This window comes from Hypomesus transpacificus, chromosome 15 (assembly GCF_021917145.1).
Source record: "Hypomesus transpacificus isolate Combined female chromosome 15, fHypTra1, whole genome shotgun sequence".
In the NCBI taxonomy this organism is placed as follows: domain Eukaryota; kingdom Metazoa; phylum Chordata; class Actinopteri; order Osmeriformes; family Osmeridae; genus Hypomesus; species Hypomesus transpacificus.
Window position 1 is genome coordinate 10,434,770 of NC_061074.1, and position 16,969 is coordinate 10,451,738.

The following is a 16,969-nucleotide window of genomic DNA, read 5'->3' on the forward strand; positions in this document are numbered from 1 at the left end:
CATGTTTGCACAAGAACACAAACACTACTCTGTGGCTCTCACATGACTAGACATCCATATCCTAGAACTTTGCAGGCTGAAAGACAGGCTTTAAAGGAGAGTGACTTGAGATGGGGGAAATAATCTCCAGTCTCTACAGGCTCCAAATGAGGGGTACACTGACAACGATCCTGTTTCTAGCCTGTTTTTCTCTGTGTCAAGCAGCTCCCACCACAACCCCAAATGTGACAGAAGAGACACTTGCTGAGGTAAAGTATTTCTACCATATTGTCTCTGAATATTGTTTAATATTCACAAATATCTGCCCTTTTACCCAGTCACGGAAAACCGATAACTCATGATTGTAAATAATCATGATTATCATAAACGGTTAAATAATGGGGTTTGGTTAGCAATAATTATCATACTGACCACTTACCCTCCAGGAATATCTATCCAAGTATTACACTGATGTCGGGGTCAATAATTTGACCATTCGGAATGTAGCCCAGACCTCGTTCAACCAGACCTTGGAGGCCATGCAGGCATTCTTTGGTCTGGAAGTGACTGGCAGACTGGATCAGAAAACCCTCGAGTTGATGAAGGAGCCAAGGTGTGGTGTGTCAGACATCAGCAGATATGGACACTTCCCTGGGAGACCCAAATGGGAGAAGAGAACTATTACTTACAGGTGTGTTTCCTACGTTTCCTAACCCTAACCCACTCCAGGATGCTGTCTCCTTTGTCTGAAGTAGAGTATTGCATTTGTGACCTTTGAGAACTGATATTTCAGAGTATCTCAGTTGTTGATAGAGATTTGTATTCTTGTAACAGTGGTTGATTTGTTAATAACTTTTTTTAAGAATCACTGAATACACACGAGACGTGAGCCGGAATCAAGTTGACTTAACTATAGCTCAGGCCTTCAAGCTGTATAGTGACGTAATTCCACTGGATTTCAAACAGATTGAATCTGGCACTGCCGACATCATGATACTCTTCAAAGGCGGATGTATGTATGAGATCCAGATAACAGTTTTAAAGCACTTTCTCATCACTAAAATAAACACCTTCCTATTCCGATTAAGATCATGGGGACTTTTATCCTTTTGATGGACCCAGTGGAGTTTTGGCCCATGCCAACTCACCTGGACAGGGCCAAGGTGGAGACACACATTTTGACGATGATGAATATTGGACTCTGACTCAGAACGGTAAGAATGTCTCCACATACTGTAACATCTCATTCATAACCTTTTCCAATGAAATTGGGCTCACCCACCCATGCATCTTGTCTATAGGGGTGAATCTATTGCTGGTTGCAGCCCATGAGTTTGGCCATGCCCTGGGACTGGATCACTCCAGAGACAGGAAGGCTTTAATGTTCCCCACCTATCAGTACGTCAACACAAACGGATACAAGCTTCCCGATGATGATAAGCGTGGGGTGCAGGCCCTGTATGGTAATCAAACCCTCCACTACACCGTTGATGTGCTTTAAAAAGCACTCTATTTATAAACACACATCGCAATTAAATGTTTCTTCGTGGAGTCTGATTAGCTATGTAAGGTTACGATATGTGTGTCTCCAAGGAACCCGTACACCTGATCCTAAGCCAAAACCCAAACCAGAGCCTCCGGTTCCTGAACCAGAAGAGCCAACTGAACCAGACCCCAATCCTGGCCCCGGGCCCAACCCAAAAGACCAACAGTGCGACCGGGATCTTGTGTTTGATGCAGCCACTTCCATGTGGGGAGACCTTTACTTCTTCAAAAATGGGTGAGTTCAGGCAATCATTGTTCGTTCTAATACATCTGGCATTGTCATAACTGTGTTAAAACTATGCTTTTGGAAAATGAATCTTTTGGGAATTTCGTTTCATCCTGATTTTAGGTACTACTGGAGGAAGAGTACACAAATCAGTGGAATTGCTCTCACTAAAGTGGCCACCAAATGGTCACAAATTAACTATGTTGATGCTGCCTATGAGGTCAAACATCGGGATGTGGTATACCTTTTTGAAGGTGATTTTGAGTTAATGGAAATCGAAATTATGTCCTTACTCTCAAAATCTGTGCTTTTAAAAATGTTCTTTGCCCTATATTGCGTAACACAGAGATACCATGATAAACACTATTTTTTTCACAGGTAATAAGTACTGGGGTATAAAGGCCTATGCAAAGACAATGATCCCGGGCTATCCAAAACCCATTTCCACACTTGGATTCCCATCATCTGTCAATAAGATAGATTCATCAGTGTATGTTCTCTCAACACAAAAGACCCTCTTCTTTGTGAACAACCAATACTGGAGGTGAGCGTTTAGATTACATTATAATAATAATTGGCCACTTATGATTCACATTGCATGTAAAGTAAATGATGGCTTATGGGTTGTTTGTGCTACAGCTACAATGAGGTCAGACGTGAAATGGATTCTGGATACCCTAGATTAATAACTCAGGATTTCCCAGGCATTGGCTCAAAAGTGGATGCTGCCTTTGAGAACTATGGTAAGAGAATGAAAGTGATCAACATACAGTATTTGCAGAGAGATTGAGTTACCACCCAGTGACATAACACAGGTGTTGAAAATCCTTCACTTATCATCTCACATAAATCTACAGCTGCAGTAAATATTTCAGTTTATTGATGAATTGAAACAATGTTTCCTCCAATAGGGTATCTTTATTTCTCTGATGGGCCCAGGCAGAGTGAGTACTCTTTTCCCAGAAGGACAGTGATACGCGTCCTCCTAAACTATGGCTGGCTGAACTGCTATTAAATACATGTTTCACTAATTTTCCTCAAAATGTAGTTTAACATAGGCCCATAATAATATGAGATTGTTTAGTTAATCTTCATTAACACAATGTGCAACAAATGTAAAGCATTACATGTGTTTGGATGGCCTATAACAAGGAAGATGTGATATTGTCATTGTTTACTAAAATATTGGATATCTTGTTCTTTGTGTGTCTTAATTTTCAAATGCTCAATATACCACATGGTAAATAAATATCAGATATCAAGTTCTTCAGTTTTTACTGTTCTTTAGGCACCAACAAGAGCTCGTATCAGCAGTGCTTGAAGTGTGTAGCCCATTTGAGTAGGCCTACGTGTGTGTGATTGAGAAAAATAGATAATTAAAATGCATCTCATTGTTACATGTTCATTAGATGTTCATTCATTGTTTATTTATTTCTGTAGTAGATGTTCATTCATTGTTTATTTATTTGTGTAGTGCTCACTCTTATTCGTTCAGTTTCTTTTGCAAAGTCACTTCGTTCTTCCAATTCGATGTTTCGTAGTTTGAAGGTTGGTTTTAGACTCTTATAGCCTGGCTGCCAGCCCAACTTCTCCCCGCCCACAAAAATATTTGGTCGGGAAGTTGGGTCTGGAGGGTCTCGTATTGTAGCCTGGTCCTAACCAGACCCTCGTAAATTTCATTTGTACAGAGGGTCTGGGATAGCCTGGCTGCCAGCCCAATTTCTCCCCGCCACAAAAAAAATTTGGTCGGGAAGTTGGGTCTGGAGGGTCTCGTATTGGGGACCAACTACAGAAAACCAGAATCTGGGCGAACCAATGAAATTGCCAGGGCGGGCTTTATACGATGATGGACAGATGATCAACAGTAACGTAATCACCCACGACACAAAAGAGCGCTTAAGTTGAATTCGTTTTGAACAAACATGGCTACCGCTGGAGATCTGGGATGTTATGATTCTGCCATCGAGTCTGTTTTAGAAGACATCGACAGCGCATTAATTTTGAAAGAGGAACAGAGAGACGCGATCAAGGCATTTGTCGATGGAAAATATGTTTTTGCAGTCCTTCCTACGGGATTCGGTAAAAGTTTAATTTATCAGCTGGCCCGATGGTCGCGAAGAAGATGGGACACAATGAAAACCCAGTGGCCATTGTGGTTTCTCCTTTTCTTTTGTGGAGTTGTAATCCTAAACGGAGAACTTGTTCGTATATGCATTGCCCTTTATTGTTTCGCTCAAAAAGGTTGACGTGTGAACAAGTACTTCCCCTACCCTTAAATTAATTTTACAACACAGGCAAAAATCGTTTGTATTCATTCTTCAAGCATACTTCAAGTCTGCTTGCAGTTTAGTCAGTAAAGATTTAGCTGCCTCTCAGTTTAGTTCTGTTGTCAACAACTATGAGGTGCTTGACATATGTCACATACTCTGTTGCTCTGATTGGTTGTAGATCTATCCAATTGAGCGAAGAGGCATTTGTTTTCCAGGCTCGTTTGAAACAGGCCCCGTAGTCAAAGCCCAACGGAGAGTTCTCAGACTCATATTCTGACTAGAATTATGAGTATGACAACGTCAGGCTAGGTCTGGGATCTCTCGATTGACAAACGTTAACTTCAAGGCGGGTCCTCTGTTGAAGTTTAAAACTATTGGATCCGCCCAGAGCCACTCTGATTTGCCATAACCAATCGCAAGCGTTCGCCTTAGCCAACTCCTTCACCACTACTGAAACCGAGCTAGCTGCCGTAGCTGGAAAATCAAACTTTTCCCGAACCCCGTGGGGAGGAGGGCCACAACATCATGGCCACCAACAAAACTCAGCAAGGAATGTTCTTTGCTCCGGCTTTAACCTATATTCGGCAGCGTTGCCACAACCGCAGAATAGTTTCGCTCGCATCTTTCTCCGCCGCCATTACTGAACTACTCAAACAAGTGCACGACATTAACGTCATCGTTCTCAGCCACTCCCTCTGTTCGCTGATTAGACCTACAAAAAATGTGTTTCTGGAAACCGACTTCAGAACCGACATCCCAGACCTAGTACAGAAGCAAAATCCAAATTGAGCGGAAGTACGTAGGAGGCATTTGTTTTACGAGTTCGGCTGAAACACGCCCCGTAGTCACAGCCCAACGGAGAGTTTTCAGACTCATATTCTGACTAGAATTATGAGTATGACAACGTCAGGCTAAGACTCTTACGTTAAATGACCAATAATCGCTGCATTTCCCGAAAGCATCGTAAAGCATACTTAGGAATAATTCTTTATTTTTTTATATAGATTAGAAGTATGCAGTGGCAGTGGATAACAAACCAAACCGTTTCAAAATCGGTTGAAAATTGGGCAAATAACAGTCATTTAAAAAGTACATGTAGCACCAACAAGATGTTATGGGTGAGCGAGTTGACTGTAGCAAGATGGCCGCCATGTGCGGACGTTTGACTCATAGGCTGTGTCTACTACCGCGCACTTTATGAAGTACACTGCAATACAGTGCCCTGCAAAACAGTGCACTTACATATTCAGTGCACTCTGTCGCTGATAAGTGCTGTCTCAAATGGAACACTGCTACTTAAACACTTGGTGTAAGTGACGGACGCCACACCCGCAAAACCTGCCAAAATGAACGCGCTTCTCCACTTACGTGGAAAAAGCTGCCGAAAGGGCTCCTCCTTTTCCGCTACGTAGCCAAGATGGCGCCCGTTTAGGGCGAGTAGTGTCCATCGTTGTACACTGTTTTTTTGGACCGTTTGCAGTGCGCCATCCTGGTACTTTCAGTGCACTGAATTATTCTGGTTTTGTGAGTGAAGCGCCCTAAGCACTGAAAGTCAGTGCTCGAAGTGCACAAGTGCGCGGTAGTAGACACAGCCATTGAGTTAATGTAACAAGAGTAAGCTACTTTTGTCTTCCAAGATGGCGTCCCCATTCATTTCTATAAAAGGTGCTAAGTGGCGCAGTGAGGCAAGCGAGAGCGCGAGACTGGACGCGGCCATCTTTCCACTTCCGTGTCTTCCTGTCTCGCTTTAAACAGTGGCTCTTTTTTTCCCTAGCTCCGAGAGCTCATGTAAATCGGCTATCGGCCAATGTGAACTTTTGTGCTCGTGCCCTGTTAGTATCCGCCAGCACATTTGCAGGCAACTTTCGTTGACTAAGCAAATAAATGGGTTGCTAGTTTACCCATTTCGGATTGGTTTCAAACTTAGCAAAAATCGGGAAAAATTCTTCTATGAAAAAGCTAGTAGTATGAGCCAGGTTCGAGAATCAAACAAACTGCATTTGGACCCTTCTCATTGCGTCCGGCCGGCATCTGATTACGTATACATGGCAGACAGGATATCCGGTGTGTACGTTCTCCTTACAATTCCGAGCCAAATGCAGTTTCATAGTTCCGACAGCAAAATCAAAACACGATCGATTGGAGAGGAGTGTTTTCATACTGAAAGCAAATAAATGCGCGGCAAATATAGATAAAGCACACACACAAGAAAAGCATGTTTGTTTGCTAGCTCGTCGTCACGTCTTTCTCTAAGTGAATAATGCAATGGACACAAGCGAAGAAGTGCTTCACGGTTCCCCGATGATTCACGGAAAAGAACAAACCCGAACACGAATTGAAAAGAGTGGGGTATGTTTCAGCAATATATTAGCATTTTGATTTGACACAAATAGCTCAAATCAAACGACATATATTATTAGTAGAACATGTAATTGGATGTGATAATTAGCTAAATTAATCGGTAATATTGTACCTAGCTTGGTAGCTAGCCCAAACGGTATTGACCAGCTCATGATAGCGAGGTTGCAAACTAAAACCCGTATTCCTTCTTCATATTACCTCTTTATTGTTTTAGCCGTCGTCCAGCAGTAACCAGACCACGGACACCCCTCTCTCCCCTATGGACCCTCTGAACACACTCTCAAACTTTGAATCAGAGATGGAGCCGGATGGACAGGGAAACTACTCACTCTTCCCTGCCTTGGACAGCATGGCTAGTCTGTCAGGAACTTCAGAAACTCTGGAAACGTAGATAAGCTTTGTGTCCCGTGTTATACAGTTGCTGTCATCTTGCATACATGTACAAATTGTAAAAATGCCAGTGTAAAAATGCTTGAATATTAAAAATGTATCACAGTAGATATTACCAGGTCAGGTGACAGGTCTCATTTAACCATCTTATGATAACTATGTGCTTCATCTATCTGCAGTGATGCACCCACCGATGTTGCAGACAAACCCAACCTCACGTGGTTGGATGCAGCACAGGTAGAAAATCAGCCTCTCCAACATATTACCGGTTGTACAATGCACCATATAATACCCTACAAAAGTTTTCAGTTACTTTTTTGTTATTCGTTGCAAAAAAAGAATTGTATAGCCCATTTTATAAGCATTGCCATAGAGGGCTTCACATAGGGTATGCAGACAGAACTGCCCAGAAACCAACCATGCACTGCATGATTAGTTGTCTTCCGTTTTGTTAAGATTGTCTTGGAGGAAGCTGGGCGTCCCATGCACATTAAAGAGATAAAACAGAGGATCATCGATCGGGGATTAGTTCAATCCAAGTACAGAAGAGAATTTCTCTTTTTGAGCTTCCATTTTCACCAACTTTATTCAACATTTTTGAATTGTCATATATAAAACGAATTATTAAACAATAATTTAACAAAACATTTCAAACTGTTGTTAATTTGTGGTTTGTTTTGCTTCTAACAGTGCCAAATCAAGCCTTGAAGCTGTTATGTATCGAGAGGTAGGTACCTGGATTCAAACCATTGTTTTCGACAAGGCCAAAGTGGTTTCATCTCCATTTTTGGTTTATGAAATCAGTTACATGTTATTCATTAAAACTCCCTCAAGTTATTTTCGTACTTTTTCCATACATATTTTCCTCTTTCTTCTTAGACCCCCCTCCCCCCCCCCCCCCCCGTTTCTGTTGAAAGAGACATCACTGTCTGCATTAAAACTGCAAAACGTAAAAGTGATACACCCAAATGGCACAACTGCATTTACCTTTAAGACCCAGCCCAACTTTTAGCTCTGATCAGGGTTTTTTATTCCCAACATTAAACCTGGCCTCAGAGTCCCACTATGTTACAGACACAGAAAGGGAGCAGGAGATTCAAGAGGATTGAGAACAGAAATGGAGTCTTTGCACTGCTGGTAAGTTCTCATCTCACATAGATGACAGGAGAAAGTTATTTTTGATGAGCCATGTCCCATAATTTCTTCAACTCAATGGAACTTCTTTATTGGTGCCAAGTAGGCAATCAGACATTGAGAACACGTGTCTAAACCAAACACAAAAGTGAACAATGAGCAGTCAATTTAACCTTAGGGGTTGATGTTGTTTGTTCTTTTATGCCAATATTAGCTATACTTATTTAAACTTTATTTATACCTCATTTCAGTTATTTGCCATCTCATGCACAAAACATTGTCATTGTATGCATTATCATTACAGATTTCTAAGTGGATTGTAGGACCCCCCTGGTTTATAGAATTGGGAACTCACCAGTTGGGTCATTCTTTCATTCTCTCACTTTGGTCTCTTCCTAGACGGATGACGAGAGGCAACAGGCTTTACAGGCCTTCAGCACCCAGTCTTTTCTGGGCTCTCCTCCCCAGACGGCCTTTTCCAGCTCAGGTTCTGCAGCCTCCTTGCCCCCTTTCCCTTCACCTACAGGCTCTTCTGAGCCCAGGCCCAGAGCCAAGAAAAGCCCACGGAAGAACCAGAACGAGAAGTATCGACAAAAGTACCTCAGACTTCGTAAAGCTGCACGGGCCATGATATTTGTAAGTCGAGAACAACTTTGAGCTATAATTGTTTCGTTTAGGTATGGAATGTTACACTTTCAAGTTGTGTGAAATATGTGGAGGGTAACTGATTGAGATTGATAGAAAAACAGCATAGGGGTATCCTTAGCTTAACAGTTCAGTCAGTGGACAAATGTGATTTGAAAACCCACAGGAGAATGCAGCACTCTGCGACGAAGTCGCCCACCTGGAGGAGAAGTTTGTTCGGGCAAAAGAGGAACGCAGGTTAGCAGGGCAGTGCTCACAGGATCACCTTAACTGAGGTTTTCCACACTAATAAACAGAAGTATTTCCTGTATCACCAGATGAGGGACAGGATTGTTTGTTGACTCACATTCCTCTTCCTGATCTGTTTTTAGGTTCTTACTGAAAACCTTGTTGCAGTACCAGTCTCTGTCTGATGGGGATATCCAGACTGCCCCCAGTACCAGCTCTCACACCCTGGCTAGTTTCAGTGGTGGGCCCCCTGGGGGCTCTGTCCTGCCTGGAGGGCACCCCAGCACGTCAGGGGGAGACGATGGTCTCCCAAAAAAGCCCAAGAAGGAGAGAAAAGAACGAGGGAGGGAGAACGGAAAAGAGGAAGGCGAGTAGGGGTTTCTTTTCATTTCAGCCCGTATAAACTGGGTACTTTATCACCCTGTAGTATAGACTTTACATCCAAATTCACTTAAATAACCCCCTCAAATACCACAGGTAGCCTCTCATAACAATCGAATCTTAATTATTTTTGCTGTAGTTTCTAAAAAGATGGGTAAGAAGCGTAAGCTTGGCGACGGGGGTTCCCGTAAGCTAGTCCAGCCCATTTCTCTGGACTCATCTGGGCGGCCCGTCTTCCCTATCGTGCTGGGGGGTCTGACCGTGTACAGCCTGGGGGAGGTCAGTGTCTCAGCTCTGCTCGCCGGTCTCGACTCTGTGCACGCCTGAACATGTAACACCTTCCCTTTTTGTTATTTGGGGGGAGATTTGAGTGAATGTGAATTTGTGTTCTGTCCATCATCATTCTCAAAAGGGCTGCGTTTGCTGAACTGAATGTTCAGCCCTGTTAAGAACTAAACTGTCCAGCCCTTCACACGCTAGCAAAGGAGAGGTGACAGGCAGCTGTCTTAGGCTGTTGAACGTAGCCCACATTATGAATGTATTGTATGTCCTTCGTGTCTCTCTCCCAGATCATTCCGGATAGGATGTTGTTCCATGACCAGTGTGCCATCTACCCGGTGGGCTTTTGCAGTACCCGTGTGTTTGCCAGTATGAAGAACCCCGATCAGCAGTGCCTCTTCACCTGTCAAATCAAAGATGGGGGTGCAGGACCACAGGTCTGTAAATACACACACACACACAGCTCTGCACACACAGTGCAATGATGTTGGCAGCCAATCTGTTTATTTTTGTTGTCGTCCCCCAGTTTGAGATTGTGCCTGAAGATGACCCTCAAAATGCCATAGTTGCCTCTTCTGCCCTGACCTGCCACTCAAACCTTCTGAAGGCCATTGGAGTGATGAGGTTTGGGTTCTCTCCAAGTTTAAGTTTTTGAGTTTCCCTACTTCACCGTACTCTGCAGTTCATCGAATCTCTCTTTCAGTAGGTCAAAGTCTGTCAACCCCATTATGCCGTCAGGGGCAGATTTTTTCGGCTTTTCCCATCCCACAATCCAGAATCTGATCCAGAGCTGTCCTGGAGCACGCAAGTGCGTCAAGTAAGTGCCGCCCACTTACTTTTTCACTCAATTTTTACTTTTTTTTGCTACTGAACCTCAACATACTCCTTATCCACAACATGTTTGTTTGTGTAATACACATTCTGCTGAAGAATAGTCACATGACCTAACCGTGCCTGGTGGTGTGTCCCCTCCACAGTTACCAATGGATACGCTTCGAGGTGTGTCGCCCCGGTGACGGGCAGGTTCCACACAGCCTATCAGAAGATGATGCCTCAGTCAATTTTGAGGCGTACCAGAGGCACCAGACCATCGATGAAAGTGTGAAGACAGACCACAGCATGGCAGGTGACATTACATGACTCATGTAGATTGGGCTTTTCATCCACTTGCTGTCATGGAAAATGTATAACTCTTAAGACACCTGCATGCTAGTATCATGAAAAACAAATTGTAAGTCAATAGCATAGAAGCCAGTTGTATACTTATCGCCCATCCACAAAACATGAAAGCTGATTGCATTTGCTTCAAGACTAACTCTACTGTAACTGTACGTCACACTGGGTTCAATAAATCTTTTCATCCCCAGGTTCAACTCCAAAATGTCCCAGTTCCTCTCGTCAGCATCTCCTGAGCTCACCTTCTACCTCTTACTTCAGTTCCTAAGATGCCCTCCAAAAACACCACAAGCGTTGAAGAACCCTCAAATAGAGAGACTATACAGACCTTGTTTCAAAGGAAGAGTTACTGGACTACTGTTTTGGAACTGAAATTAACATTCATTATAACCTACATGACACCAAGGAGGCACAGGTGTGAATTATACAATGACAATCGGGGGGGGGTCAATTTCTTCTCCAGGGTGTGTAATCGAGCCCCCCGACCTGTTGTTTTTATCTCTTATGGGGGGATCCAAATCTTAATTAGGAAACCCCCCTGTAATTTGCACCCTGCAAGAAGGACAGAAAGAAGTTTCCTTGTAGGAAATGACCAGCAAATGAAAGTTGTTTTCCAATTGTAGCGCCCTCTGCTGGGTTTTTTGATGTACAAGTAAAGTTGTAAATGTGTTAAAGTTGGCACTTCTGTGACAGTTGATTTATTGAACAACTTTAAGAGCTCCTGGTCTGTTTGAACATTTAAATAAAAATAATCTTGTTACATTTTCCTAATAATCACAATAATAAAGATTTAATTATGGGTTTGATTTAGGGACGCTCATAGTTAACCGTTAACCGAATGTTTCCCGATTAATACTGTTGGTTAAACCGTGTTGACAATTTGGCAACAATTTTGCTAGATTCAGTAATTTTTCACCTTCCCTAGTCAAATCAATACAATGTCAATTTGTTAGAAATCTGTTGTTTTTTGCAACTATAGTTTTACTACTATTTACTTAATAAACCCATGGGATTTTTGTTGTTGTATTGGTATTTTTTTATGGGTCACAGACACATATTCCCCAAAATGTAACTTGTCGGTTAACGGTCATTAATGAGTGTCGCTTATCAGTCTTTTTTCATAAAAAAATAAATAGCAATCTTTAGTTCAATTGGAATCGATTAGTTTCAAATGTAAAAGTAATTCATAACACAATGGACTGTAAACAATTTTCGCAGTGCAATCAAAATACGCAGGAAGTCACAGGCAGTTCCACACCTCTCAGAGCTTGATTCTTAGTTCACAACACTGCAACTTCTGTTTCCTCTATTTGGGTGGAATAGTCCATAGCTCGGAAGAAGGGTAGACGTCACTGTTCATGCTTTGGAATGGCCAGCGGTTGAGAGTGAAGGGTGGTGCGGGTAACACCCCATCAGCAGTGTAAATGGGACAGGCCTTGAAGTCGCAGGGCCAGTCCCTCCAGGCGTAACGTAGGCCAGCCACATTGTTTGTGGATTGGCAGTTGGTGGTAGACAACTGCACTGACGTCCTGTCCCACTGAATGATGGGAGCTGGAACCCAGTTGGAAAAAGACCAACAGGGTGCCTTCAGCACTGAGCAGCAAATCTAGTGGGGAAATGAGAGGTCTTTTAATAACACTTTCAACCAAAAGAGTAATTATTTGAGACTACGCAACGGTTCAAAAAGCCAGTTTGACAGTGGCACAGTAGCATTATAGCGTCACACTCACCTCAAATATGTCTTTTGATGAATTAACAGAGACTCTCTGATCATAGGTAACGTTGACATTTGTATCCTGGACCAGGACCTGGTTAGGGAAGGGCCCCTGGAATGAGACCTCCCTCTCCCCATAGGCCACTGCTCTGGCTCCCAGGGTCAGTCGCATGCTAACATCCTGCTTGTCTCTGGGATGTATACTGGAACACATGGGTTATGTTGCTAAGCCAATGGTGAACGCACAACAATCCTATCAAATACTGGGGGGGAAAAAGCTCAATAAAATAGCATACAGTGTGTATATGTTTTAACAATTGCTTTTCTTTCATGTCACACCTGCCCCAGGGGGATGTTTCATCAGGCAGATCCATGGCCACAGCCATAAAGGTCCTCTTCATCCGGGGGTTGGGAGCAAAGCCATAGTCTGCAGTCTGTTGCCAGCGAATGGATGGGAAGCCTTCATGTGTGGAGCTCTTTCTGTACGTTGACAGCTGGGGAATGAGAGAAAAGTCAGGCTCTTTGTATCATCTGTTTATAGTATCACCTTTTATATTAAAGGCAGGGTAGGTATTATTGTTGAGAATCACTTGTCATATTTGCTGATATATCCTGATGGCATACATCTAAAGGTTTGACTGTCATATCGGGTATCTGTGGGCGTTGCAGGAATGTAATAAACACAATCAAATTTGGACCAAATGCAAGGACTGGACGGGCTACTTGTCTGTCTACCTACCTACCTGCCTCCCAGCAGTAGTCAGGCATGTGTTTTGAGGGAAGTGGCTTTAAAAGGAAGCGGTGGAATATTTTGGTTTGAATATTTTTTTACTCAATCCAAAATTACAAGGTTCACAAAAACTTACCTACCCTACCTTTAACTGATCTACTGGTGTACATTCAAAGGAATCAATGCTATTAGCTGCAGCGGAGAAAGGCTGGGAACATCACTAAGCTGGTAAAGGGTAACATTTGACTAAATGGCGTTTAACAGGAATGTGTTTCAGGCTGTGTGATGTCCTAACCTGAACAAACCCAAAGGGGAAGTCTGCGGCAGTCTGTCCCCCAGAGCTCTGGTGAAAGGACATCCTCCAGTCATAGATCATGGTGGGGAAGGCACAGGAGTAGTGTTCTTGGTGATACTGAGTATTGGCCTCACCTACCAAAAACAAAACTGCACTGTTGAAAACTGAACCTGCCTCCTGCTTTACTATGTTAAGGCCATTGCACACCGAGTCCGAAATTTGTATCCGAAATGTACCTGGACCTTAAAAAATAAATACGACCTCACCACATTATGTCAATTGCACTTACACACCGAAACTTTTGTCCGTCAAAAAAAAGTTCTGATCTGGTTCGATTTTCTGCGTTTTCGCATCCATAGCCAGCATTTTGATAGTTTTTTTTAAATTCAGAGCCACCGAATGTTGAGGCTGACGATTGCGAAAAAAAACGCATTCGCACTCAGTGTGCGAGGGCATTTACTCTCTTTTTCCCAAGCTGTACAGAACCACGTTTTTTTTCATTCTAACCTTGATACCAGATGGCTCCTTTTAGGGTCATGTTGAGAAGTGGGTGGATCATGGCGTTCCACAACACAGAGCTCCTCCACAAAGACTGTAACATAACAGTGTCCTCTGACACGGGGATGCTGGGGACATCATATGATCAGGTTACATTCAAATAACTGCAGAACATAAAGATCCTTCATCTGTTCATTCTTGTTTATGAATATACCCCAAAATGGATACTATCAGCTCATGTTGCAATGGAGTTTGAAGCTTGATTATTGTAGCTTTAAATATGGTACAGCACACATAGGGGAAACTATTCTATATGCCTACCCATCACTGGCCCGGTCCAGGCCACACTGGTGCAGAGCCCGCGGTGAGGACCAGGCCTCTACAGGTGTACCCCCCCAGCAGGACTCCACCAGGCCAACAGGGTACCTCAGGGTCTTGTACAAGTAGCGGCCAAACAACCAGCACACTGCAGAGAAGTGGGTGAAGTTCCCACCGCCAAGCAGTTCTGCTCAAGAGAGGGAAAGATGACGGCAATCAACAACACCATCAATTATATTTTGATTTTGACAGCCAGTGAATTGAACTACTATTTCAAAAGGCTACGTGGGAAAATATTGACTATTAGATGATGTTGTGTTGACCGACTGGTTGATCATTGATAATTACATGGCTGCTAAGTAGTAATTCTACTTTACTGGAAGAAAAATGAAGGAATGATTGATGAGGGAAGTGTTGGTATTCGATTCTGTTCTTACCTGGTGTGGGAACTGACCAGGGTACAGTGACTCCAGCCAAGTCCGTCAGCTCGGTGTTGCTTTGCTCCAGTGCAGCCATGAAAACCCTCACCTGGGGGTACTTAGAGGCCAGTGCCAGCTCAGAGGAAGCATTAAACACCTACAAACAATGGTATAAACTCACACAGTCAATCACAATGAATATATGGAAAACCGTTGTTGAAAACCAACATTAAATCCCCCAAGTCACAACCACCGCTCATCAAATCACCTGGGAAGTCGTGAAAGCCATGTTGCTCTGGCCTCCACACAGCCAGACGTCACCGAACAGTACATCTGTTAGGGTAATGCTGTAGCCGTTCTTCAGAAACACAGTCACATTATAGGGGCCCCCAGCTCCCACTGGGTCTAGACTCACCTTCCAGATCCCTGTCAAGAAATACCAGTGGATGTAACCCATACTGATCAATTACAGGCACAGCGAATAGAAACTACAATATCACAGTGTTACACAGTGATGTGGATTTGTACATTATGTGTCTAACATATAACGACTGCCAAAAGAAAATAAATTCCAGCTCTGTCAACAGGAACGTTATTCTTTTCTATTTAACTTGAAACCTCCATAAGCATTTTTTTAAAGAGTCCCTTTCTTCTTAATTGGGACTAGTAGCCTAGTATCATGAGGTTTACAATTAAGTTTTACTCTACAAATGACATTGTTCAGCTACAGCTTCAATATCAGCCTCCTGATTGTGTGTATTGGTATAGACATTGTGCCGATCCCATTGCTCACCGTTAGAGACCGTGGTTGGCGGGGGTTTATGTGTGAATGGTCCTGTCACAGAGACAAAGATCATGGCTGCATCTGGCCCATAGCCCCATAACACAGCGCTTTCTGGGCTCTTCTGTAGAACCATATGATCTCCATAATAGGAGGCAAAGCGAAACAAGTCTGGAAAACAAGATGTTGATCATTTCATGACGACAATTCATTCAGATTATGGTATATCACTCTCAATGGAAAAAAGAGAAGTGAGACAAATCATACAGGTATGATATGCATCTTTGTAAAAAATAAAAAAAGAGACCACTGCACCTTTTTCTTTCCTTTCCAGAAACGTTGAGAAGGAACATTTTGAGTGAAGAACAGAAGGTTTAAGAGGCCACTGCAAGTTGAACCCTTCTGTTCCTCACTCAGGATTTCCTTACCTAATTATTTGGAAAGGACATAAAAAGTAGCAGTGCTCTTCTTTTCCAGAGCTGTATGTTATAATTAACCTGTGGCATGGGTTAATTTGTGTCTACCGGTGGTTTGCTTTGTTGCAATAATGAGCAAAGCTATACAAGTTGTCAACACAGCAGTTTCCATTGCACAGAATAGTCCGGTTGGCAACGTTTTCTCGAATTCTATTCAATGTTAAAGTTGTGTTTTTGGTATAGTTTACTTACCTGAGGCGTACACTGTTCCCCAAAGAGAGAGAAAACACACATATATGAACAGAGACATTGTATCCGCGAACAACCAAGAGTCAAAAAGCTTTTATAAACGCCCTATTACATGTTATCCTGATGAGATAATTCTGATAATTTACATTTTGAACGGTTCTTAGACTCCTATCTGGAACCATAAGTGTCCAAACCTGTAATCTCAACATGATTTTACTACCGCATTTCTACCTATCAACCTACACTACTACTGCTGCGTTGGGACAAACAGAGCTGCCAACAGGAAAACATTTGACTTCCCGAACATTGCTGCTTTCAATGCATATTACGTAGCCTACATTTTTACCATCGATTGTAAAAATAATTTTAACATTCTTTGACGAATTATTTTTACAGAATTTAAATTTTTACCAGGTCATCAAATTGGGATTTCCCTCTAATTCGAACATTACAAAAACCCGTATGTCCAAATTAAATAGCCTAAATAGGCTTGAAATATATTTTTTGAAAAACTATTAACATAGTACACTTTTTTATTTTACTTGGTTGTAATATAAACTAGATTTCCTGAATCCCCATGCCGGGTTATAAGGATTTTGTATCAGCCGGCTTGATGCCGGCTAGCTGGATGGAAGCTGTGCAATCTCAAAAAGAAAAATCTTAATTTGCATTTGGTCATTTAGCAGATGCTCTTATCCAGAGCGACTTACAATTTGAGAAGTAGCAGAGCAAGCGACAGTCATTGTTCTCCTGTATGGGCTGGGCACGTGATGAGGCAGGTTGAAAAGGTATGGACACAGGGGGTTGTTGGATGTCAACAAATTGTGTTTTGGTGTTGTTCGTTTCAGTCTGTTTGACACATTAGAGCAGGGAGAAAAAAGTCTAGATTGTGCTCTTCAAACTCTCGAGAAACTGGTGGCAGAGGGCTCCTTCAC

General features: G+C 42.7%; 3 protein-coding genes across 7 annotated transcripts; 2 read left to right on the forward strand and 1 right to left on the reverse strand.

The window, feature by feature from the left end:
• Window positions 1-40: 40 nt before the first annotated feature.
• LOC124478325 (collagenase 3-like) lies at window positions 41-3,038 on the forward strand. The gene is made up of 10 exons (XM_047036574.1): window positions 41-248; window positions 426-670; window positions 843-991; window positions 1,068-1,193; window positions 1,281-1,442; window positions 1,573-1,759; window positions 1,874-2,004; window positions 2,129-2,294; window positions 2,390-2,493; window positions 2,662-3,038. Exons 1-10 carry the CDS (start codon window positions 111-113, stop codon window positions 2,763-2,765), a joined length of 1,512 nt encoding a protein of 503 aa, XP_046892530.1. The 5' UTR covers window positions 41-110; the 3' UTR covers window positions 2,766-3,038.
• Window positions 3,039-6,089: 3,051 nt separating this feature from the next.
• On the forward strand, window positions 6,090-11,376 carry tbrg1 (transforming growth factor beta regulator 1). Of its 5 annotated transcripts, none has more exons than XM_047035787.1 (15): window positions 6,090-6,369; window positions 6,596-6,768; window positions 6,951-7,008; window positions 7,228-7,310; window positions 7,462-7,498; window positions 7,828-7,908; window positions 8,305-8,541; window positions 8,717-8,787; window positions 8,922-9,145; window positions 9,299-9,438; window positions 9,729-9,875; window positions 9,965-10,062; window positions 10,142-10,255; window positions 10,416-10,564; window positions 10,806-11,376. In XM_047035787.1, the coding sequence occupies exons 1-15, from the start codon at window positions 6,286-6,288 to the stop codon at window positions 10,880-10,882; spliced, it is 1,773 nt and encodes a 590-aa protein (XP_046891743.1). In that variant the 5' UTR covers window positions 6,090-6,285; the 3' UTR covers window positions 10,883-11,376. The 5 variants fall into 5 exon arrangements, with proteins under 5 accessions (XP_046891743.1, XP_046891747.1, XP_046891744.1 ...); XM_047035791.1 differs by having other exon boundaries at window positions 10,416-10,560; XM_047035788.1 differs by having other exon boundaries at window positions 10,145-10,255.
• Window positions 11,284-16,285, reverse strand: siae (sialic acid acetylesterase). The gene is made up of 10 exons (XM_047035793.1): window positions 16,038-16,285; window positions 15,382-15,540; window positions 14,857-15,014; window positions 14,607-14,745; window positions 14,173-14,356; window positions 13,861-13,979; window positions 13,354-13,487; window positions 12,668-12,822; window positions 12,345-12,531; window positions 11,284-12,220 (listed from the first exon to the last, which is right to left on the reverse strand). Exons 1-10 carry the CDS (start codon window positions 16,093-16,095, stop codon window positions 11,921-11,923), a joined length of 1,593 nt encoding a protein of 530 aa, XP_046891749.1. The 5' UTR covers window positions 16,096-16,285; the 3' UTR covers window positions 11,284-11,920.
• Window positions 16,286-16,969: the final 684 nt, after the last annotated feature.

What these genes read in the sequence shown, in the direction of transcription:
- LOC124478325 (XM_047036574.1), top strand. Translation starts at nt 111, where the DNA reads ATGGGGGAAATAATCTCCAGTCTCTACAGGCTCCAAATGAGGGGTACA. An exon ending in CAGAAGAGACACTTGCTGAG is followed by an intron (nt 249 to 425) that starts GTAAAGTATTTC and finishes CTTACCCTCCAG; the next exon opens with GAATATCTATCCAAGTATTA. An exon ending in AAGAGAACTATTACTTACAG is followed by an intron (nt 671 to 842) that starts GTGTGTTTCCTA and finishes ACTTTTTTTAAG; the next exon opens with AATCACTGAATACACACGAG.
- siae (XM_047035793.1), bottom strand. Translation starts at nt 16,095, where the DNA reads ATGTCTCTGTTCATATATGTGTGTTTTCTCTCTCTTTGGGGAACAGTG. An exon ending in GGGAACAGTGTACGCCTCAG is followed by an intron (nt 15,541 to 16,037) that starts GTAAGTAAACTA and finishes CTTGTTTTCCAG; the next exon opens with ACTTGTTTCGCTTTGCCTCC. An exon ending in TCCCCTTTGGGTTTGTTCAG is followed by an intron (nt 12,823 to 13,353) that starts GTTAGGACATCA and finishes CTCATTCCCCAG; the next exon opens with CTGTCAACGTACAGAAAGAG.
- tbrg1 (XM_047035787.1), top strand. Translation starts at nt 6,286, where the DNA reads ATGGACACAAGCGAAGAAGTGCTTCACGGTTCCCCGATGATTCACGGA. An exon ending in AAGCTGTTATGTATCGAGAG is followed by an intron (nt 7,499 to 7,827) that starts GTAGGTACCTGG and finishes ACCTGGCCTCAG; the next exon opens with AGTCCCACTATGTTACAGAC. An exon ending in AAGGCCATTGGAGTGATGAG is followed by an intron (nt 10,063 to 10,141) that starts GTTTGGGTTCTC and finishes TCTCTCTTTCAG; the next exon opens with TAGGTCAAAGTCTGTCAACC.